Genomic DNA, 24,904 nt, shown 5'->3' on the forward strand with positions numbered 1-24,904 from the left:
CTGTTTGGAGTTCGACCGCTTTTGTTACAAATGCCATACAGTGCTCGAATTAACGTAGCTGCGAACAAAGTCGTCGAACAAGAGAAGTCGACGAGGAAGAAAATTCTCGTTTCGACGATTTCGGACGATCGCGCGGCATCGCACGTTCCAGCGACGCGAAAACCGTGAACAGCAGCGAAGAGCTCGGAGAACGGGGAAAAAGGAAGAGGTCGAAGGGAAGGAAATCGAAGGGGCAAGGCGAGCGGAAGAGAGGAATAGAGGAAGCGGCGGGACGCTTCGATTCGGTTGGTAACATTTCGAGTTGGCCGCGTAGAATTAACGACATTGTTATAATTAATTAGCAGGCCGGCGCGGAGAGAGGCGGAGAGGCGGGAGGGGGGCGGAGTAGCGAAGAGGTGGAGAGGCGCGTTGTTCGTTCGGAGCGGCGGGTAGATAGCGGGGGCTTCGTTAGCGAGATAATTGGTCACAGAGGATGCGTTCGGGATGCGTCGCGCTTCGTAATTCTATGATCGATGCTTGCGCGCTGCCGCCGCAACAGCCGCAACCGTCAAGGTACACACCTCGAGCGGTCGGCCGGTCGAGCGGTCGAACAGTTTGGTCGAGCGGTCGCCACCTATTCCGACGGACGAGGATGCGGGCACACACACGCACAGGACTCGAGTGCCGGCGTGTGCAGTCGCGTAACGCGCTTTTGCTTCCAAGATCCTGTTGCCGTTAGCCGGCGTCTTGCCCCTCGCAGACTCGTAGGAAGCGAAACTAACGAGAACGACGCGAGCTCGCGCCCGCGTCCGCGCAACCATCGCGCCGAGCCGCGCCGAGCCGAGCCGCGTCCTCTTCCTTCTCCTCCTTCTTTCCATCGCCGGACGATGCACTCGCGATGCATTCCCACCTTGCCCCAGTGGTCGCGTGACTAGGAATTTTGACCGGTTGCGAACCTCCGCTCAGCGACGATTCTACGTCCTGCAAGCAAACCGCTCTACACCGCGCTACATCGCGTCACATCGCGCCACGCTGCAACGCGAGAAATTCTACGCGAGCAAAAACTTCTCTTAGAATGCACTTTCTTCGCTCGCAGTGGACAATGCTGCCGGCGATCTTAAGGATGGACAACCGCAGATGGGAGTCTCGCTTATGTACGGATCGAGTTTCAAGGTCGCGCAACGTAACCTTCGGGCGAACGTTTCCGGGTAGAATGTTGTTGACTACTGCCGTTCGAACGCTGAGAAAACGTCTCACGATGCTTTAACCTTCATTCACCACCGATGACCGCCGAATAAATTTTCCTACTTCGATAACAATACAACTGTACAGCTATCAGGAAGTCACCCCAGTAACGCTATTTAATAGACAGTCTCTTTCGACATTACCGTTTAAAAGAACAGCCTCAAACCACTTTTTGTAATGCCGTCATTCAGACGCCTGTTAGTAGACTTCCGGGAGGTAGAGCGTTGACTCGTATCTACCGATATACATGCATACCATTGTACTCCGACAACTCCGATTCACGTTTGTCACGGATACACGCTCGGAGAAAGGATCGAATGAACGTAATCCGTATTAAACGAAAAAATGACAATTATTATGCCCGCTTCATGTTGAAATGTCCCGATCACAAATGTCTGGCTAAAGAGATCTAATATTTTTAAAACCTATTCGTCATCACATCAATTTATTTAGAAGTTGCTCGAAAGTCATCCCACGTATTCAAGGTAAATACTTTTGTCATCTAACAAAATCCAATGGTCCTTTGATAAGTTTATTTGGATAATTATTATTCAGTGTGGTACGTCTGTTCACTCGTTCACAATTAATATTTATTTATTGTTCGTTTGGCTCATCTTTGGAATGTAAGAACTTAACAACGACACGGCGAAGACATTAGAATATAGAATACATCAAGTTCAACAAACATATGCAGCTTAAGTGTTAATTCATTGGGCAGGTCAGCCTATCGTGTGTTAGTTTATGCGATCGAAATAATTTTGAACAAGCGCAAAGGTCGGCACGCGTCGAAAAGGATGCTGTTCGCTTCGGTAGTCTTCGGCAGGCCCCGGTAGGCGGATCGTTTCAGAGACGGTGAGAAACGTTCCCGGTTGTTTCGGGAAACAATACGACCGAGGAGAATCGCGACGCACGCGCCTCGAGGAGAAATGAGATTAATAAAGATTAGCAAAGTTGGAATAATATAATATGATCTCGTTAGAGCGATTAGCTCGCTGCTAGGAGCAGTCTGCAGAATGTCTGGCTTCTTCGTGAGCGCGCGCGCGCGCGCGCTGGGGTACGCCAGGCATAAGTCGGTAAGTCCGTAAGTAACCGTAAGACTCGGAGGGAGAACCAGAGACCCCGAACAGGAAGCCCTTTGCCGTCGTACTATGCGCTGCGCGGGTGTACCACAGACCGCGAGACCGGAATTAAATTTCCTTTTCTTCTTTTATCCGCGAAACGACTACGAGCACGCGTGCCTCCTTCTCTCTGTCAACACTTTTTTTCACCTCGATCCCACCGATAACCGATCCGTGATCGTCTTCTCGCAAAACTAGCTCCTCTTCCCCGATGCAGGAAGTCGTACCCGTCCGACCTTAAACCTTTCACCACCGCAAGACCCGTGCCGTTTATCGCTTCGCTATTCGGATCGATATTTCAGACATCAAAAAGATAATCACTACCCCCCCCCCTGTTTCCCAGCTTCTACTTCACCTTTCCTGGAAAGACACGACCGCGGTTGCTATACAACATCGTTTGCTTCTTCTTATGGACTCGATATCGTTAAATTTATTTCCTGCTTAGAAATATTGCCGTGCCCGAGACACGTAATAATCCCCTGGCCCAACGTCTACAGAATACGGAGGATACGGTGAAACTTCGCGATCGAATTTACGCGATCTTTTTCAACTTCGATATTATTAGGGGGGCCCAAAGGTAATCAATTATTTTGAAATCTAAAACAAACTTTGTAGTAAATTCAAGTTTTTATTTCTTAATTTATTATACAGTCTCCTGCAAATTTTCAATCCTCCTCTTATAGAAATCCAGGATTCGTGACGCAAAATATGACTCAAGATGCCTCCTTACATCTTCTACAGAAGTGAATGTTTTATATCTTAAATAATGCTCCAGAGATCTGAAAAGATAAGAGCAATATCCGGTGAGTACGGGGGTGTGGTAAAACTTCCCATTGCAATTCTTTGATTTTTTCCTGAGTGAGTTTCGCTATGTGGGGCTGGGCATTGTCAATTTGCAGTATTACACCGTTTCTGTGGACTAAAGATGCCCTCTTTTTTAATAGTTCTGAATACAGCCGTTGTAACTGCTGACAATACAACTCGGCAGTAACTGTTTCTCCAGGTTTCAACAACTCAAAGTGAATTATGCCACGACAGTCCCACCAAATGCGCAGTAACACCTTTCTAAGTGATAAGCTAGGTTTAGGGGTTGATATTGCGGTTTGATTTGCCGAAAGCCATTGCTTGGAACGCTTTATGTTATCATAAAGAATCCATTTTTCATCTCCGGTAACGATTCTGCTAAGGAATGGATCTCTACCAAATCTGGATAGCAATGAAGTGCAAATTGATCGACGAATATTCTTGTTGGTCTCAGATAATTGCCTTTCCCATTTCGAGTAGGTGCCTTTGTATAGTTGACCATGTGGACCCAAGGCTTCTCGATAATTCTTGTATACTTAATTTTGGATCAGCTTCCACTGGAGATTTTAGGGTGTCATTATCAAATACAACTGGTCGTCCACTTCGAGGCCTGTCAGAGATCATAATCACCAGCAGCAAACCTTCTGAACCAACGTTGACACTTGTTGACCTTCAATACATCTTCATAAACATTGCAAATTTTCTTTGTTGTTACCGTTGCATTAAATCCTGCATGAAAATGAAAAAGTATGCAATGACGAATATGATCCTCGGAAGGTACGGACACCGCCATTTTATTAGAGGGTTGTAAAAAAAAATTATACTTTTTAGAATATTCTGAACACAGGATGCTTTACCGAAAACTGTAAAAGAATACGTGTTTCCTGTTCAACGATCGGTACCGAACTAAAGGCAAAACAAATTCTTTGCAAATAATTGATTACTTATGGGTACCCCTAATATTTCCATATTTCCTTTGAATGTATAACTAATATACGTGCAGTAAAGTCTCGATCTAAGCCGAACGGAGATACTGTCCCTGCTTCGCAAAAAGTTCCTCGTGATGGCGCAGGGGCAAGAGGGATCCTCGCTCGGAGTTCAACGTTTAGACTTTGACGTCACACATTTTAACCGTTAATTCGGCTAGAACAGAAAATGCAGTATTTCAGAGGACTTCTTGTGACGCACGTGGAGTAAGTACACGATCTTAGTCAGTTCATCTATCTCCTCCATTGGGGGGCATACCCCGCGAGGGGCCGAGAAGCTCGAGCTGCCTCTGCCGCCGAGCATTGTAAAGTGTAAACATGTCGCGTAATCCGACACCAGGTTGGGTATATCGGTGTGAACCACTACTAAACCAATTACAAAACTTCTTTATTTTACATTATTTTTTTTTCATGGGACTTTCGTGTAGTGCGCCTCCGGCCGCTGTCCTTTTCCACGTTCGGCGCGGTCGACGCGGTCACCAGAAAATAGTAGCCCTACACGATCTACGTCACAGCACCGCCCCCTCCCCTCCCGAGGATTGGATCAAGACTTCACTTGTATGTATACAACTTCATATTCAACACAACGCGATTTGTATCTCGTTCGCGGAACTGGTACAGCGTAAAAGTTTTCATGCGAAGAGCGCATCGAAAATGAACTGGAAGGACGTCCTTAATGCATTGTCCGCTTGAGCGTCTTGTATCTACATACACACTTCGAAGAGCGTAACACGTCGAACGAACAGAAGGCATTCCTAGAAAGACCGCGTCTCGCTCGAGAACCGGAACGATGAGAACGAATTTATATGTAGTGCCGATTTACGTACGCGGCTACGTAAAAAAGACCGCGGCATAAAATGCTTCGTTCGTTAAAATCGTTCGGTTACGTAAAGGAAGTGACTCGATCGAAAAGAGCTCGAAGTCTACGCGAGGAATTCGTTATCATCGTGACGCGTGGAAGAAACATATACATACAAGCGAGCCTACGTGTACGTACGCGCGTGCGTCCGCCCATGTGGACGTGCATGCGTATTGTCCCCGTTTGCACGTACAATGTATCATTGAAATTACGATTGTATCCAGAATTTAGAATACTATCGCCGCTTCCGCGAACTCGGAAATCCCACGAAACAATCTGCGTTTTGAAGGATTCGCGTGAAATTACATTATTGCGAATCCACTTGCATATTTGTTATCGGGAGTTCTCGAATACACGCGCAATCGTGTAATAAACAATTTCGCGTCGCAAATTCACGGAATCTTCCAAAGATTGTCTCTCGTACGTTCACAGAACCGATGTATTTTTACATTCCCTCGCATATATTATATGTGCGATATCCCTCGCAAAATTATACATATAAATGTTCACATATCGAGACGATGAATTTTCTTTCAACGATTTCAGTTCTTGCTGCTCGTTTTCGGAAGCAGTCCCGAAATCATCGATACGAAGAAAAGGACCGTACACGTTGTTCGCGTGTCAAGCGGTTCCACAGATGTCCAGGATTCGATCGCGAGTCAAGCCGATCCGAGTCGGTTCGGAGACGCGAATCGATCGGTCTCGGAAGAACGAGCGAAAAGAGAAAATGACGATCACGGGGGTAGTCGAGGTCGAACCGCGAACGACTATTGCGCAATAACCAAAGACGAAGAACCTTGTTCCAGACGTGGTACCGCGAATGGGAGGTTCCCGAGTCGCTGTAATCGGCAGATTAATGTTCGTTTCTCGAACCTAATCTCGGGCAAGTCGACCGGACGGTTCCGGATTCGTCCGGAACAACGTCTAGCTTGCGCGTTTCGATCGTCGGTTCGCCGATTTACGAGCCGAGAAATAAAGCTCGCTCCTCGGTCCGATAACCTTAACGACAGGGCGAGAGAGGGCAGGGGGAGGGGGAAGGACGATGCCAGAGCGACAGCGTCGAATATCAACAAGTTTCGAGGGAATGAGTTTAGCCAAGATTGGCTTCGATGACGAACCGACAGAATTTTGAACGGCGCGGCGACGAGCTACGAGCGACGAGCTCCTTTGGCTCGCGATCTCGTCGATCGAACGCATCGAAAGTCAGTCCTGACAAATTGACGATAATTCGCGACCGTTTGACATCGGTTGACATCGAAATCAATTCGTCGTAATAAAGCGATCGCCGACAATCGGCCCGATTACGCCAATGAACGTCCAATGTGGAAGGCGTATGCGGTATGCGGCATGCGCCACGCCACGACACGCTGCGACACGCCGCGCCGCGCGGACCATCGACGCGACCCATCGATGTTTCTATGATTCTCAATAAAGCGCTTCGACGTCCGCGTCTGTGTCGCTGACGTCGACGCGCTCTGTCAATATTCGACTGCTTCGATTCGTAGATGCGTAATTCTAATCGCGTCTTACGCAACCTGGCTGGACGTTGCGACGCGTCGCGACGCTTTCCGAGGACCGACCGCCTCGACGCCGCGAGCCCCTTTTTTTCAAGATGTCGCACACTTTGTGTTATACCCCGTGAGGGGCCAAGAAGCTCGAGAGGCCTCGGACGCCGAGCAGTGTAAACACAACACGGCTCGGGTATGTCTCTCCTGGACCGATACACGACGATGGCGTGTTGTTTACGTATAACGAGAATTCAGTGCAGTTTGGCTGTCGTCGTCTCAGGACCCAGGAAATGAAACCGGACACGCACATTCGAGGAAGTCATAAATTAGCCCTTTCCGATACTGCGTCGAAGACAAGGGAACCGTTCTGCGACCGCGACGAAGGACCGCTAGTGTTTGTTTTTATGGCATCGTCGGTTCAGATTAGCCACACCCATCCTTTTTCTCTCAAACATAGAAATAAATATACAAATAATGATGAAGTTCGCGTGACAAACGGCAAACAATTTCGGTTGTCAGACGTTTAACCCTTTGCACTCGAGTGGTGACTCTGAAGCACCACTAGAAATTGTTGTGGCATTATTTCAAAGAAATTACAACAAATATTACAATGTATTTGTTACATTACAAAATTTGTATTTTCAACAGATTGCTAAACATTTAAGTATTATATGTGGAAATCGGATCAGTTTCGTATGAATATAATGAAAATATTCTAAGACGGAAGAGAAAAATTTAGTTTTAGAATGAAAATAGCGCCGAGTGCAAAGGGTTAAAATATTACCTGACAATGAGCGCAAGTGTCTCGGGCCGCACATGAAAGCTTAGTTTGGGTACGTAAAAGCCTGGTTTAGACGAACGTTTACAAACAGTCGTCAAGCAGAACCCATCTTTTTCCTTACAATATTCTCGTTAACCCTTACGACGAACTAGACAGATAAATCGATAAAATGGAAAGTATAGAAAATAATTGAAAGTCAGAAATATAGGGACACGACTATTTCCGGGTAGCATCCATCTTCGGGAACACCGAACAATCCGAGAAATCGGTCACGACAATTTCACGGAAGCGAACGAGCAGCGGTTGGAAATTTTTTCGCGAATTTGAAGAAACGGCGTAGAAACGCGGGGTAGAATGGAATCAAGTGGAACGGAATGGAACGGAAAGGAATGGAATGGGATGGGAAGAGGTGACGAGGCTTGTCGAGGTCCTACCGTCGCGAGATCGTCTAGGGAAAATCAAGGGGTGGCGAGTAATTAAGATTACCACGAATAGAAATTATCGTCGGATTAAGCGCGTTATCGCGGTACCGCTAACAGCGGGTAGACCGAGAGAGTGCCACGGCTTAACAATGGTAAATATCGTTAGCGCGACTGTAATTGGAACACCAGGGAGAGGAGTCGCCGCTGTAACTCGAGCGTTCAATTAAGAGACAGACTCTTAACCCGCTCGAATCGTACGTTTCCACGCGTCGAATCTTCGTGCAGTCCGAGCCGGCACAAATTGTTGGAAATTAACGAACCGCGAGGGGGGAAGGGGGCAAGGGCCAACGAACAACGGAGAAGGGGGCAAAAGGGGGGCGATCTCTCAGATGCCACCGCTTAGCTTGTTCGCCGCGTATTATTTTTAGCGGCGTTCTAAACGATAACGTCATCGGTCCTTCGTCCACTCGAACGAGGTTCCGTGATCGATTCGCGTGCGATTCGTTCCTCGGTCTAGATTTCGATCGATTACCGCGATCCCACGGTTTTCGAATCGCCGAGCAATAGGGGTGTACCTTGTAGAAACTAGTGTGAGAAGGTTAGAGGTACATACTTATTGCTGATCACTACATAGTTGGCAATCCAACTGACTTACTTTATCGCGGTGTACTGTAAACCAATCAATTTACCTAATAAACATCAGCAAAAGCAGTTTTACGTATCTAACAATAATCGTAAAACTTGAAATTGCGAACGGACGTTTGAACCCCTCGGTTGTTCCTAAATTCGAAACGGTTCGAGATGGAAAGAATCGGAGGCAACGATCGAGCCTGGACGATTGTTTACCGTACAATTACGCGCGTTCGATTCGAGAATGCATGACGATAAATATGAGAGCGCGCACGAATGAGGTTGCACGGGTTGCGTCGAGAATGTCCGATGCGTGCGAACTTCGTTGAACAATACGTATCGCTTTCGAACGCGGAAACGATCAGATCGCGTGGAAGCAAAGACAGCATCGTAAACCTTGGACGCGACGGTAAATTCTATAACAAATCCTACGCTGGTACACATTACACCGCGGCATTAGTTTCGACAAATTCTTGCAGGAATTGTTCGAAAGTTGAAGCGATATGTGCACACACCAAAGCCTGAACTACATTATGTGGCGTAGGTTTCGGAAGGGGTTGTGTGGCACGAAGGAAGGAACGAGGGGCAGAGAACGAAAGAGGAAGACACAGAAACAGACCAGCACTCATGAATTTTAATGGGAGTTTGCTAGTAGGTTCACCGTGGCGACCCATTGGCGTGCGATACGCGAACCAGCGCAGCGCAAAGAGTTTGCAGAAAGCATCGTCTACTTGTCGAGAGAGAAAGATTAGCGAAACGGTTGTAGGCTCGCGTTATTCTCAGTCTTTTGTAAATATCGGGATCGCTGTCCCCTGGAGAAGACGGATCGTTTCTATGCGTGGCGGATTAACCATTCGCCGCGCCGTCCGAGCAACTTTTGTCGTTTCGCTCCAGCCAGTCCGCACGGCATTGTAACCGTATTTAAATAATTCCTCTCCCCCGTTCCACCTAACGCTATCATAATCTTTTTCACCTGGGAACGACAATAAAAATCAAAGTTAATATTCCTATCCATTCGCCAGGACAATTTTAAAGTATCACTGTGCACTAAAATTGAAAAGTTTGCGACCGCTGTTCCTGGTTATGTTCACATCTGTCACATTACAAAGCGTGCGGAGTGATCGAAAAAATGAATTTATAAGACTGTACCCAAGGAGCGAAGAATCGAAGAGTTTCGAACACAAGACTGGTGCGAAACGCGATGTTCAGTCGGTACCCGTTTTAGGACCGCAAAGGGTTAAAGGGGGATAGCGCGATGAAAAGGGAAAGATGAACGGGGCACGGGAATCTCCGGTGTCGGTTGCCCCGAAATTCAAAGGGGTGCACAGGCACACTCATGCGTCCCGTGTTCCGTGTCCCGTTTAGCGTGTAGTATAGTGTGTCGCGTGTCCCGTGCGTGTCACCGCGTCCCGCACAGCTTCCGATTTTATCGCGATCAGGTGTCGAGCACTTGTTCCGCGATTCATCATCCGCGATGAAACGTCCTATCCCGTAATCGGCGCGTTCGATACACGACTTCCTTCGGACGAGGGCCGACGCGACGCGACGCGTCGGTAATCAAGACGATCGGCCGCGCTAAATCACTCGCGAGATATAAATTACCGTCGGCGATCCGGTATCGATAAGACGTAATTCGGGATAATAGGAAGGAACGCCAACTAGGAGGGGAGAACACGGCTCTCGCCCGTCGAAGCTAGGCCCGTGGGAGGATCTATAAGTCTTCATTTCCGAGAAACCCCTATAGATTTCGATTAACCGTGTCGATCCACATGCTCGAAGCTGCCGCGAGATTTTTCTTCGTTAGCGCGGTTTCGGCGTCGCTTTTCTCTAGCACGCAGCGCTTCCCGCACGATAAACTATGCGCGTTAATAACTATCGGTAGATACGTACTCTTTACATGTTTTAAAACTCTGCGATTCACGGTTGAGAATGTTTTTCAACGACATTGAGAATTTCAATCGTTGATCGAGAAGTCGGTTCCGACAGACACCTAAGCTATCGTGCGTCGAAACGACATCAATTGAACACAATTCTTTAATTAAAAATGTATGAGTCACACGATTCGACGCGTTACGATGAGTTATAAAATTCAAATGTCCGATCGTCATTTTTAGAAAAAGTTAGCTATTCAAGGTGTACATATGAATACTGATTACTGGTGGCCCGGTAGAGTATACTTCCATTCGACGATGAGAGTTTCGTGCGATAGTTGCTTTCGGGGGTACTACCTCGTAAGTCCATTCGTGAGTCTATCTACTCGAACATTTTCTAACCACCGAGAACGATGCGCGATTTCACTATCACGAAACACTAGGAGTTTGCTATACGTATAATAAGGGAAGGAAACGTGGACGAAGAAAATGACAGATCATGCCACGGATAATACGACATATTAAAACCGGTGCATTCTTTGCAGTTGCTGGAGAACATATTCGAAGAATGTATCGACCGCAATGTACTACTTGCACATTTATCTCTTTGCGGTGGTAATCCGAGTTACGGTCGGCAATGCTACGTTCAGCGTTGGCTAATAATGCAAGATTATGAAAACATAGAAAATGATACTTCGTTTACCGTAATAAATGTAGCGTAATAATATTTATGGGCCTTTTTATGCGACGATTGCTTAAACGCGCGTAACCCATTGAGCAAGAAACACACGCGCTCCCGACTAATAAAAATCCGACCGCAACGGATCAACGGGTTCGAAGACTACACAATGTAAAATACAGTTCGAAATTTTGAGAAACACTCTCGTTTGAAATAGTATCAATTTTATCGCGATTTCCGTAATTTTCGTGGTTTTATGCTCCATAAGCGTTCTTTTTAATGTCCTCTTAATGAGCGTGCCGCGATTGCGACAACTTGTCGCAGAAAACCGGCTTGTCTGTATGTCGGCAACCCTCGGTTATGCGAGCATACGGTTCGAACGGATTTTCAATTTGTCGTTCGCGTACACGGAAAAATTTCCCTCTCGAGAGCAACTCTCGATGGTTTTACTCTCATCGTCGGACGGACACGCACCCCTAGCTGCGTCCGCGTCTATCTCTCGGCAATTCCCGGGCCCATTACATCGTTATTAGGCTCGTAACGGACGCGTAAACGTTCCAGGGAGCACCCCGCCGTGTTATTAATGGTGGATTTTTGTCTTTTTTGCTGCGTGCTCGGAGTTCGGTGCTTGAGGCATTCGCCTCCCCGAGACTCCGCAACGGTTCTGTTCGCGGCGAATCAAAGTCGCCGATCGGACGGGATCCGCGAGGTTCTACTCGCGATGTGGAATCGGAATCGGAATCGGAAGAAGAAAATAGGGAGAACGACACTTACCCTCGCAGGTGAACTGTCCGTAGTGTTTGCCGCTGCTCTTGTCCCCGCAGACGACGCATTCGATGTTGGGCGATTTGTCGGTTTGCGAGCTGCCCGATTGGGAGCTGTTCGCTTGGCTTCCGGGAGTGGTGCTGGGCGGCAGCGGGTCCCTGGGCGTGAGAACAGCTCCGGCGGGCACCAGGCAGGTGATGTCCTCGGGCGTCGCGGAGGGTGTTAGATGGGTTGGCGGCATCGGGGGCGGCGGGGCGATTTGTATGGGTCCCGGGCCTGGTACGGGACCGGCGGCAGAGGCGGCCGCGGCCGCGGCTCCCGCTGCGGCTGCGGCTGCCGCGGCGGCGGCACCGGTCGCGGCCAGGCTGGCCCCGGGGTCCCGCGAGGGCCACGAGGGCGGCGCGGCTACCAACGCCATGGAGGCGGTGGTGCCGCGCGCCGGGAACCCCACCTCCAACGTGGTGGTGAACTCGGGGTGGTGGTGTCCCGTCGACACCCGGCCAGGGAACAACGTCGCTGTCGCGGCCGGGTAAACCACCCCGGCAGTCGCCAGGGCGTCAGCGCCTCCTGTCCCGCCTCGAACCACCCTGCCGGCTTCCTCTTCGCGCGAGCGAAGGATCCTCGAGGCTTCGTGTGATTCTTTCTTCTTTTCTTCCTCCTTCTTTCTATTTTATACTTTGTACTTTTTCTTCTTCCGACCGCTACACCCGCTGTCTATACCCTTATCGATATGTACGTCCTTGCGGCACTTCCTTTCCCCTCTCGAGGAATCTTTCTTCACGGTCCGAATACAGCTGTTTCAGGATTTCAGCTGGTTTCTCGCGCACCACCGAACTCGATCGCGAGTCCACGCAATCCAACGCGACAGACACTTGGTATGATATCCGCACTCACTCGCGCACTGTGCAAAGTCCGCGTAGCTGGTTCGCCGCACCGTGCGGCATCGTCGTTCCCTCGACCCGTCTGGTCCCCGAGCGTCAAAGAACGTGAACGTGAACGGGAACACGGGAACGGAAACGGGAACGCGAGGCCGGGTTGTCCGGTCGCCGATGCACCCGCGACCGACGCGCCGATATCGTTTCGATCAAGCGCGCTTAAGCGCTCGACCGTTCTCAAGAGCTCACGCGTTGTTCGCCTGCCGGCTTCCACGACCGGCCGACCCGAAATCCCGCGCGACAGCACTTCACTCTCCCGAACGATATTCCGCAGCTGCCTGCCGCTGGTGTTCACCACTGAACTGCACTTGGCCCGCACCGGTACGGTCGTCTCGATCGCACAGTTTCGAAACAGAGGTCGAGAACTCGCGTTGGAACGGGGAATCGGGAATCGGGAATCGGGACCGGGATCGGGATCGAGATATCGCGATCGCGCGCACGCGGTAGATCAACCGCGTATCCCTTTCGTCGGTGTGGTCGAGGTATCGTGGTGTATCGACGCTGGGCGGATGCGCGGTGGCGCGAGCCACCGAGACACGAGGCGGAGAGGGTGTGTGCGCGCGGTACGCGCACCGCGGGACAGACGGGTCGGTGTGTGGGCGGCGGGGTTGCCGGGGAGGGGCGGGGGAGGGAGAGAAACACCGTGGCTCGGGACAGAGGGAACGAAGAAGAGAGAGAAAAATAGAGAAAGAGTGAGAGAGGAGAAACGGTGGCCGAAAGGACGCCGGTGACGGAAGGTGGGACCAGAAGGATCGTGGAGGTACGAGAGCGAGCGAGAGATCGCGAACGTCCAAGAGAGAGGAGGAGAGAGCGAGAGAAAAAGAGAGAGAGAGAGAGAAGGAGCGCGCGCGCGCGCGCGACCCAGTCGATAAGCTGCGCGTGTGCCTCTATGTTCCCTTTGCGCGCTCGTGCCGTCACAAGTAGGAGGAGGAGAAGAGAGGTGATACTCGACTACCGCCTCGATACGACTATTCTTGGGGCCGACCAGAGACCGACTGCCGACTAAGACGACCCCTGACACCGACCTGCCCCCCACCAGCTCGAACTCTCTCGCGGGTTTCTCGCGGGTTTTCGCCGGTTGCCATGGTTACCGAAGGTGGGGTCGAGTCCCGGGCGCGCCCCGATGCGACTCTCATTGGCTGCGAACCTGCCCTACCCTCGCGCCCTCCGGCCGCTCTCCTTGCCGCACCGATCTAGCCGAGCGTCCTTCCGCGTCCACTTTGCCGCCGAAGAGCATAGCATACGCTCTTCCCTCTCCTCCTTCCCTCCACTTCCCTTCTCCGACGTACCTTCCTCTCTACCCGACCGATCTACTCTTCTCTTCTCTTCTCTTCTCTTCTCTACCCTTCTATTCTATTCTCTACTTTTCCATTCCATTCCCGTCTCTTCCTAGCCTTTTTGCTTCTTCTCTTTCGCTGCCTCGCTCGTTCCGTCCCGCTCTAGCTTTTCCGTCTTCTCCTGCCACTCTCTCTCTTTCTCTCTTCGCTGCCAATCGGCAGACTTCTTTGCCTTTTTTCGACTTCTTTTCACTCGTGCCGGGTTACCCGATTTACCGATTTTTCGATATACCCGCTGAAATCGAACCAGTTTCGCGAACGCACCGAATTGCTCGGACCTTTGTCGATGCCTTCCCGTCTCGTAAAAGCTCTTTATCGCGCACCCGCCCAAAAAGATTCGCGTGTTTTTTTTTCCCCCGAGGAACGAAGCATACGCATCGACGAGCAGAATGTCTGGATTCTCTGAGCCGTGGCCATCAAAAAATCGTTATCATCGGTCGATTATCGTTTCACGACGAACACCTGAAACACGCTGTCCTTTCATCACATAAGAACTGTTCCTACTACACCTTTCTTCTTAGACATCATGGTCGAATGAAAGAAAATTTAAGAGTAACAATTTTTCAACTGCCGTAGGTCCGACACACACTTCCGTCGAGAGTTAAAACGTTGGCACACCGTTGAAAAGATATTCTGGAGAGCCGACGCGACGGTTGCGTCGGCGACAGGTGTTTCCGTTACGAAATCGAGCTCGAAAGTTTCTCTCGCGGAAAATCTTTGTGAAACAAAAATGTCGACCGACCGACCGACTCGAATTTGTCGCAACCGATCAAAAGGTAGCTGGTTCGATCGAAACGAGACCGAAGGAAATCCGGTCGAGGAGATTGGTCGAGGTTGGAGCAGGAGAGCTCGTATATACATAGAAAACCGTCGAACGTCTCGGTGAAATACGACGTTAGTGGGACGATAAGGGAATCGTTGCTCGTCTTTCGCGGATTTTCTTAGGTTTCCTTGGATACTTTTACGGGAGCAGTATTCTAGGTGGATCGCGATGCCATCCGGGAAACGGAGGAGGAAGACAGGTTACGGGGCGAGAGGGTAAGAGGGCGAGAGGGCGAGAGAGGGCGAGAGAGGGCGAGAGAGGGCGAGAGGGCGGCGACCAATGGGGACGTGGAGTCAAGTGGGGCGCGAAAAATGGGCCGGGCCGCTTCCATCCACCCCCGAGGCTAAGGGTGAGGGTAAGGGTGGCTGCGAGAGCACCGGAGTAGGGTAAGCCGACAGCCTCGAAGACGACCGGGCCGTCGTCGCAGGGTCAGTCGGGTCGCAGGCCTGAACCTCTGCGTTTCTGCGCCTTTGCGCTTTCGTGCTCTCGTGCTCTCGTGCTCTTTCACTTTTGCCCTCTAATCTCTCCCTCGCTATCTCTCCTGCATTCTCCGTTTCACCGGTTTCGCCGACATCGCGCTCAATTTAGGAGCGCGCCGGGTCTAACGTCGTGATCTTGTTACCTTACACTTGCCATTAACGATACCCTCGCTCGATTTCATCCATTTTACATTCTCGAAATCGTTACCACGTTACCGCACACGCGTATAACGATTTATCGACACCGTAGAGACATGGTCAACGGTCTAGCATCTAGTAGGCTAAGCATCGATAGGATAATTGGATAGCGGAAGAATATACTTATGCTCGTTTTTCTTATATACTTATTCGTCTTCTTACAATGGTTCGGAACGATGCATTCGGTTAAGCTATTCGAATACGGCTTACAAACCACTATTAAATGTAGGAATCCTATGGGTTTTTGCAACACCGATATTTACAGTTCATCTATGCGAATAAGTAAAATACAAGCACAAGGCGCGAGGAGTGTTGTAATTGGTCGAAGAAACGTTCCTCTCGGTCGTAGACATTTGCATAGAAATCCGCGGTAGCGGTCCGGACAAATTACCTCCGAGTATTCTAATGAAGTTGCGAGACGTCTAATTTCCAACGATCGGACGGGCGAGAACGAGCGATAGATCGTCTCTCCCGCGAGAGTAGTCGAAGGAAACGGCTATCGAATTTGTGTTCCCGTAGCGAAGCAGTTAACGGTAACGCGATCTTCGACTGATCGAACCGGTAAACGCCGTGGTAGCCGGCGAGGGTCAACTTTAGGTTGCTTTCAGCCACGGTCAAAACGTTTCGCGCAACTGCACGAACATCTGTACACGGTCGAGCAGCAGCAGCCGTGATCCTAACGCTTTACCAACTGGCACTTACGTAATCGTTCCTTACGAATCGAAGACAGATAGTACAGGATTTTTTAATAGATCGCTCGATGACGCTATCAATTTTACTCGTAAACAACTTGACCGTGGTAATCAAATTTAAGCAACTCAATTGTTCCGCAACCCAGCTACGATTTCTATTTCACAGCTACGCCGATTAGAGCTGTCGAAACGTTTCTCGTATACACCTAAGTTTCCTCCAACTTGGACGAAAAGTTCGTGTTTAGAAAATTCCGTTTGAAATTTCCACGACGAGTAACGGATCAAATGCAAATTATTCGAGTTCCCTTTGGACACGGCAGAGTCGTTGAAACGCTTGCTAACAGGCTTCGGTAACCACATTGTTAACGAGCTCGCCGCTTCGAACAAGCGATTGCAAATCGGACTCCCCGAATAGCTATGTTCGAACGCGCGAGAAACGCGCGACGGCAAGAGTTTTGCAACGGAGCGTCCCGATAGAAAACGTTTATAGCCGTTGCCTTTTCAGCGAGACGCGTCACGGTCGTATCGGTGAGACTGACGTGGCGTGATCGTTTTCGGGCCGGCGAGTAAATAAATAAAACTGTAAGATCGTTCGGTGGGGCCGAGATAATCGTGGTCGCGCTCGGAGATAGAGGTAACGCGTGATTCTTGGCACGTGCCGCAAAAACCACAGCCATCGGCTCGATCGCGGAGGAAAGATACTCGCTTCGGTCGTGGATCGTGGATCGTGGATAGTGGATCGCGGAGGCAACGCGAGAAGACGACGCGAGAGGAAAGGCCCCGGGTAATCGTGTTTGATCGTTGGTCGAAGCAGGAATGCTCGAGAACGGCCGAGTACGCGTACCGCTCGCAACGAGAGAGAGAGAAAGAGAGACAGAATGAACGAGAGTGCCTAATGGTCGTGTCGGGTCTACAGGATGGTCGGCGAGTCTGTGGTGCGCATAACGCGAGGAGGAGTCGAGGGTGGTAAACCTGGTAGCGTGGACGGGGGCAAGAGAGGGAGAGAGAGATAGAGCAGGGGGTCAGAAGAGGGAACGGGGGGACAAGGACGGGGGCTCGAAGGAGGGGAGCAAAGGGGGTTGGCGCCGCGTACAAGTGCATATCGGTGAAGGGGTGGCCGAACAATGCGCTCGTTCAATGCGCTCTAGATATGATTACCGGAAACCATCCCATAATTACTTTTTGTACGTCGAAAACGTACCGAGCCCCATCGTGTTTCCCCTCCCTCCGCTCTTACCCCCGATTCTTTCCACCGTTAAAACCACCGGCGCGGCGGCCTACCGTCCTCGTTGTTCCTTCTGTTGCCCCCTGCCGGCTCTCTCCCTCTCTCTCTCTCTCTCTCTCTCTCTCTCTCTCTCTCTCCCGCTTCGGTCTCTCGGCCGCCCTTAAAACACTCGTGTTTCGACTTGCGTCGCGTCGCGACTGCGACGAGAGCCAACGGCCTCCTTCGCGTTTCAACCTGACACGCACGATGCTTTTAAAGTGCCAACCAACGTTCCCGCGGCACCCGAGATGATTTATCGAAACGCGAGCATCGCCTTCTTCGACTCCACCGACTAGGCTGTTCCCGGCACACGTCGCCAAGTCTCGTCCGAACGGTTCTCGTCGAACCCTTGCGTCTTCGACCCTCGGCGTCATGCTTTCCACTTTCGAACGATTTTCGAATTTCGTCGTGAATTCTCGTTGCCGCAAAATAATGATGCAACGGCTACGCCATGGTTTCCCGACCTGCTCCCGTTCGCAATCCTCTTTACGAGGTTCTCTTTTGGTGAACTGTCCGTGCTGTCAAATATGTAACCCCAATTCGATTTAGAAAAGGTCGATTGGAAATACAGGAAATGAATTATAATTACATGAAAATTGAATGCTTCTGTTATTCGCTTGCAAACCCCCGCTCCTACGCGTATTCGATAATAAAAAGCATATTGTTCGTTAGATCCCGAACTATTCAAACACTGCAAGCCTGTATAACGCTGTTGAAACTTTCAAAAACGAACGAATTGCATTTCATCGATTCCCCTATGTTTCATTTCGCGGAGTCTATCGATTCGACGAGCGAGCGGTGTTCGCATAACAATCGATAAATGTAATAAAATCTGGTCCCGGATTTGAGCCAGCTAAATCGGCGATCTATCGCACTGTGCACCGTGCACCGAGTCCTGGTTGTACCCCGACGAGCCAAGAAGTCGGGGTACGATGGGAGTGGCTCGAGCTCATCGTTCGAAGAGTCGTTGTAAAATATTCGCGGTACGAGCCGGCCCCGCGATTTCCAATTTCTCGCGGATACGGTGTATCCGAGCGACGCGGTCTCGACGGGCGAACGTTATCGGCGGTGGCCAATACGGCGGGCTTAAAAATCAGATTGGGGGGGAACCCGAGACCGGAAACGGGGACGCGTTGTTAGCGGTCGCGGGGGGAGGGAGGGTGGGGGTGGGAACGCGAACAGGCGAACAGGAACTAAAGCAAAAGCGCGGCAAAGGGGAGAATCACTGTGCGCTCGAAGCGGTGGTTACTGACACTGGCAGTGGCTCGGGCACAGGCATAGATACAGGCACACAGGCGAACACAGGCGGAGGCGGTGGCGGAGGCGGAGGCAGAGGCGGAGGCAGCTACATTATGAGTGTGTTCATATTTCCTGCGTAGCCTCCTTCCTTCCCTTATCTGTCTTCTCTACCCTCGGAGCCCTTTTGTTCGCACTCTTTCGACTGTTAATGCCGCGAAATTAACTCCGGCAGGAGCGAGTTTAAGAACCGCTACAAGGTATATACGTACTCCCGTTTCTCGTCCAAAGAGCTACCCGAAGGCGATCTTCATTGTGCCGTCGGTGTATTATTTTAACATTATCTGTTACTCGACTACCGCTTAATTAATTTATTTATGAACCGCCGCGCGCGACGTCGCGCCGAGTATTACGGAGGGAGAGAAAGAAACCGTGGGACGAGGAACAACGGCCGCCGGAGAGAAAGAGAGGGAGAGTCGAGGGACCGGGGGACGCGCGGGGTGAAATGAAATTGGTTGGGGTGGGCCGAGGTCGGGAAAAGAGAAGAACGGAAAGAAAAGAAAAGGGAAGGAAACGGGAGAAAGAATGAAATCGTCCCGGTAGGAGATTTGTCTCTGGAGGTTCAACGGTTCAACCCCTTGTCGCGGTGGTCGTCGCCTCTCCTCGCCTCGCCCGGCGCGGCGCGGAGCGGCGTCCTTACACCGTCGTACACCGTCGTACACCATCGTGCAGCCTCGCGTCGGCTGATCTTCCTCGAGCGAAAGACGCAGCCCTAATAACGCTTCCTCCTTCATTGCCTCTCCGCTTTATCGTCCAGCAAAGAAACTACCCCGCGAAAAGGGTGACCACTGGCCGACCCTCCGCGCGATCTTCGATCTCTTCCGTTTCCGAACAACCTCCGATTAAAACGTTGTCCAGAGGACGGCTATCCTGGACTCGAGGAGAGACGTTTTCCTGAAAATACTCCCCTATTTCACTTTACGTAAAGCGTATACGTCAAGAGTAGACATACGCTAAAGCGTATCCTTTCGAAATGAATTTAGAAAAGGTAGCACAACCAGTGCTGGATCAACCAATAAGCAAAGCAAGCGCGTGCTCGGGGTATCAGGAGAAGGGTAATAACTTTATATCTGTCACGAAGTAATCATTTTTTTTTTAAAACACTTTCCAGTCAAATTCTCGAAAATGCCTAAGAAATCGTCACAGGTCCACCCTAGATTGCGTTGAAGGGGGTATGGGGGGTTGAAATTCTTTTAAGTGCTTAGGGCATTTAAAGGTCTTAATCCGGCACTGAGCATGACTAGCGACATTCGCGCCTCGCTCGGCGCAATACATCGACGATCAAAGGTAAAGGTGATGAATTCGTTCACTGAAAACTCGAGAGAAAAAAAAGAACGACTTGGCTTACGGTTTACGGGATGACCTAATATTTGGAAAACGAAGGTACCGACGGGACGCGACGGGTCGGGCTGCGAGATCGAGCGATACATCAAACTATTCGGGCGGTCCGAGGGGTGTGTAACCCCTCCGGAAAGGGAGCGGTGGATTTGCATAGGGGACAGATCGAGGTTTCTTCTCGCAACTCGGCCGGTCGAACAGGACATGGATAGAACAGGATGGTCAGTCGGCCGGTTCGGGATCACCTGTCCCACGATTATCCGGGGTCAAGATTGCGAGAGGGACTTTCGGGAACGGGCCCCCTAGCAGCAACGTCTCCTCGACGTCCGAGTTTACGATAAATTAATGGTTTTCCGAGGGTCAGCCTAGTCCGTGGCCGGTCTCACGCGAAAATTCAAATCGCCAACTGTCCTCTAATTATTTATGGTCGTTGGCATTGTGTCGGCCTCCTTTGCGAACGACACTGGCCAGAGAAGGAGCGCGCGCAAGCGGCGCCTGTGGACAAAAATCGAAACGGTCGATCCTACGACATATTTAAATTATGTTTCAGCGCTCAGGCAAATGATTTTGTCCGGTCAGAACTGCATGGTAAACCACCGTGCAGCGAGTTATTGTCTGAAATGTGTCCCGTTTTCCTTCCTCGTACGCGTTTCGAACAGGTACGCGTAAACCTTTTCGTCTTTTCGGACAATCTCGCGAGACTTTGACCAGCTGGATCGGTCGGATCGGCTTAAAAAGGAGTAGCATGTGAATTTCCGAAACTGACCGGGAAAACGATGCACGGTGGCTCGGAAGCGCGGACAATGCCTGCGTCCCGAGACCCATTGAAACGGTTCGAACGGCCCGGGACGAACAATGCTCGTAGGATCATTAACGACACCGAGTCGGGCCGAGTTTCGTAATTCCATCGCGTCGGCCGGGAACGGAGAAAGAGAAAGAGAGAGAGAGAGAGAGAGAGAGAGAAAGAGAAAGAAGGAAAAAGCTACGGCACGGTACACGGCGAGAAATGCAGCGTGGCGCAGGTGGGACGCTAATGGTTCCGCGTCAAACATCGGCCAACCGTTTAAAGGCTCGTCCAGCTTTTCTGTCGTTTCATTAATCTCCCGTGAAATTTTCCCGTGTGTAAACAGCTTTATTGACAGCTCGTTCGATTCTCTCACCCTGCGAACCCACGAAATTGCGAAATTTCATGGAAACCTCGGTTTCGCGCGGCGATCGGAGAACGGCCGCCGTCAGTCGCAGATGCGGAGCGCCCGTTCTCGGGTCAATCGTTAACGTCTCGCTGATCCGATTTCCGTTTTCCCTTTTCCATTATCGCGCAGATGTTTCGACGCGATTCCGCCCGAGAAACGATCGTGTCTGTACGTTGCGGTTTCTTGCCGGAATCCGGAGAACTTCGAATCAATTTGCGCGGTACTTTTCTCGTTATTCCTCGGGGGAGCGCGACGCGACGCGACGCGACGCGACGCGACGCGACGCGACGCCACGCGAGTGTTTTCGAGATGGCAGTCACGAGGGACGAATACGGTGCCGCGCAATTGCACGGAACGACAGAAAAGGAATCGAGGATTGCTTTCCCCTAGCTTTGCACGCTCGACATATGGCCGCTGATACCAATTGCCGAAGGTTTGAATCTGCCGCCGCAGACGCGCCTGCATACCACAATGGCGCAACGATATCCGTTTTCCGTAATTACTCGTGGCCATCTTTGCCGATTTCGGTGACCTTCGATTTTATTCATCCATTTGATTCGATTTCAAGCAAGAGATAATTTGAAAGAGTTCAATAGCTTCGTTGTGTTGATCCAAAATTATCAAAAGAAGAAAGAAATTTTGTTTTTCGCTCATGTTTCACGTGAGATGCAAAAATCTGCAGTTTAGTAATGTGCATTTAACACGTTGAATGCCACGTCACCCATATGTGGATGACGGAATTATTTGTGCAGGTTTTAAAATGAATTTTTACGTTGACGTATTCGTTGTACCAAACTTGATTGGGATCTGTAATATGCAAGAAAGTTGGAGGACTACTCAGTATCGTTTAATTTTGTTCAATTTTTATTTCATTAAATAACTTACTTTGATTTTATGGAATTTTGGGGCTTTCTAGTTTGGCGATCAAAGTGTTAAACGGCATCGTTTTCTCGTTGCTCGTGGAACGTGAAATATCTACCTATGAATATGTCGCGGGTCGGGCAATTTTTATGAAAAAGTTCCATTACCGTGTCGGTGTACGTAGAGACACGCGTACAGCAACCGAAGGAACGAATTAATTGCGTGGAAAGGAAATACCAAATACTACAAGCGACGTACGATATACTCGAAGTTGAAAACGCATCGCGAGGGGAGGGCGATCGAAAGCACCTACTCGTAGGGAAGGCAAAGAAAGATACGACGAGGGTGGCAGGAGTCCCCTGGGGGGTTCCATTGTCCGGAATACCCTGATTAAAAACCCATTCCCTGGTTACGCGCTTTAGAAAGTCGTTCGAACCTGAAATTTGAGAGTACTATGCGATATCGTGCGTACACCGCGATCCGTTTACGAGTCGGGACGAATCCGGAACGAATACCGGGACGAGCCGAGGGAATGGATCTCTTCTCTATTTTCTCGTCTTTCCGATGCTGCGCGATATTACGACTTGTTTTATTACGCCCGGAATCTTCGTTTGTTCGCCGAGAGAAGAAGAAGCAAAAGTTAGCGAACGAGAAATTCACCAAACACGCGACCGATGCGGCGGGGGGTGAGGGGGTAGGGGCGGGATAGAGGAAAGGAGGATTTCGGTGGTTAGTCGGCGACGCTAAAAGCCACTCGGCGACGTAATTAGCAGCAGCGGCGATAACGGTGCCGCAAGCGCGGCCACCACCCTCCTTTCGTTTTCACCCTGTTCGGCCTGCCCTCCTCGTTCGCCTCGTTCGTCTCGTTCGCCTTGCTCGCCTTGTTCGTCGAGCGAGAGGGCGAACGACTGTTTTTCTGGTCCATGAATCTTTTAACCTGGTACGGTTGGTTCGCCGAGGGAAGCCCCTCGCGTGAAAAACGGTAAGCGGATACAGTTGTTTGTCATCTACCTGTTCACCTGTACGTTTTCTCGAGCACGCGAGTCATGGGGACGAAGGGGGAGCCAGCGCCGAGATGGAATCGGCGTACCGGCGACTCCATCGCTTCGCATCCACCTCTGATCGTATCGATTCAAATCCTGACGCATCCGATCGCGTACAACTCCCGTTACAGCCAACTCTAATCGTATCGCAACCAGTTGCGTCCAACCTCGGTCGAGTTTAACTTCAAACGGTTCGCGCGTTACAACGGCGAAACGTGCTCGTGTAACGATGGCGCGCCGATTCGAATACGCTCGCGTCCGAGATGATTTTCGCGAGGCTTTCAGAGCGGCCGCGGCACCAACGTCTTTTCCGTAACGAAATATCTGGCAGGGCAGAGGCGGGACCATTTAGTTGGAGAGGGATCCGTGTTACGGGCGAGCCGAGGGATGCTAGCTTTAGAATATGTATACATACGTACACGTGTAGGGTACGTGTACGCCGCGCCGTGCCGCGCCGCGCCGGTGCATCGAGTTAGACTCGATAATCATCGGAGAGACGGACGGTCAGCGATTCGAGGGCCTATTCACGCGGCGTTACGCAGCCTTTCACGGATATCAGGTTGCCCATTAGCGACTAGAGAGGCTGTCCAGTAATTACGGCTTAATTAATCCTCCGAGGCTCCACTCCGGCTCGACTGATTAACGCGCGCCACTCTCAAAGGAAGAGCCGGCAATACGATGACCTTCCACGCCGAAAATCCGCTACCGTGACCTCTGCTCGCTCCTACGTGTACGTCGACGTGCTCTTTCCCTCTCTCTTTCTTCCCCCCCCCCTCTCTCCCCAACCCCCACCCATCGCTCAGTCCCTCTTACTTCTGCGTTCGCGTCGAATGGATTGCGGTCGTTCCATGGAAGCTCCGACTCTTCCGTCTCGCGAATACTTGAGATTTTCTCTCGAACGCTTGGTAAGTCGATGGGCCGTCGTAGTTCGATTCGTTCGGCACCGTATCAACACCATTGCCATAAGACATAGTTCGAATATTCAATGCGATTATTACAGAAACATGTTGACGATTATTAATTCATATTTTCTGCCAGGGATACCAAACGATTATATCTTACGTACGTAATGTACGCTGGTTCACGAAAGTATTCGAACGCCCTTTAAAACAGTATAACTTTTTTGAAATTTGACCAAACGACCTGACCTTTTTTAAGCAATTAGGAGAATTGGTTTACCGAATGACGTGCAAGAAAGATTTTGAAAAAATTGCAATTGCTAGGAATTGTAATAGCAAATAAAAATGGCACTTTTAGTTATACACATATTGGAAATGTCATCGATAACGATGGACGTGGATAAAAACGATGCAAAGATTACAAATTATTTCAATAAAAAGAAATTTTTATTCCGCCGACAGAATTTGTTTGCCCTGTTTTCGTATCTAGCGTTTGTAGACCCTCAGCGTCTAAACTATCCTAGTATAATCTGACCCTAGAGGGGAATTATTTTTTACTTTCTATTAAAAATTCCTTTTTATTTAAATAACTAGTTTCTGCTTTTTAGTCTTGTGTGCGTGTGTATGTTGTCATCTATTTCCGAGCTGTGTTTAAAGTTTCAAGTCCGTAGCTTGTCGGGAAGTTCGTTTAAAATTAGTTGCAAAATTTGTACCGAACGGACAGACACGAAAGCGAGCTGATAAAAACGCGGTAAAAAGAAAGCATGCACTGTAAGAGGTGGAGAAAATCGTCGAAGATTTTGCAAAGGGAACCACGATTTTAATATCTTCTCGACTGGCTGGATTCGACGAAAGATCACCGAAAGAACCAGTTTATAGGTGGAAGAAGGAAGGGAGAA

General features: G+C 50.1%; 1 protein-coding gene across 1 annotated transcript in view; it reads right to left on the minus strand.

Annotated features, from left to right (window-relative positions):
* Svp (COUP transcription factor 2) overlaps nucleotides 1-13,593 on the minus strand; it is an 81,025-nt gene extending 67,432 nt beyond the window's left edge. The window contains exon 1 of the mRNA XM_076790151.1: nucleotides 11,657-13,593. Within this exon, the coding sequence (XP_076646266.1) occupies nucleotides 11,657-12,065 (409 nt within the window). The 5' untranslated portion in view covers nucleotides 12,066-13,593. The remainder of the gene's footprint in view (nucleotides 1-11,656) is intronic.
* Between the last annotated feature and the right edge of the window lie 11,311 nt (nucleotides 13,594-24,904).

The sequence above is a fragment of the Halictus rubicundus genome, chromosome 7 (assembly GCF_050948215.1).
Source record: "Halictus rubicundus isolate RS-2024b chromosome 7, iyHalRubi1_principal, whole genome shotgun sequence".
Lineage (NCBI taxonomy): Eukaryota > Metazoa > Arthropoda > Insecta > Hymenoptera > Halictidae > Halictus > Halictus rubicundus.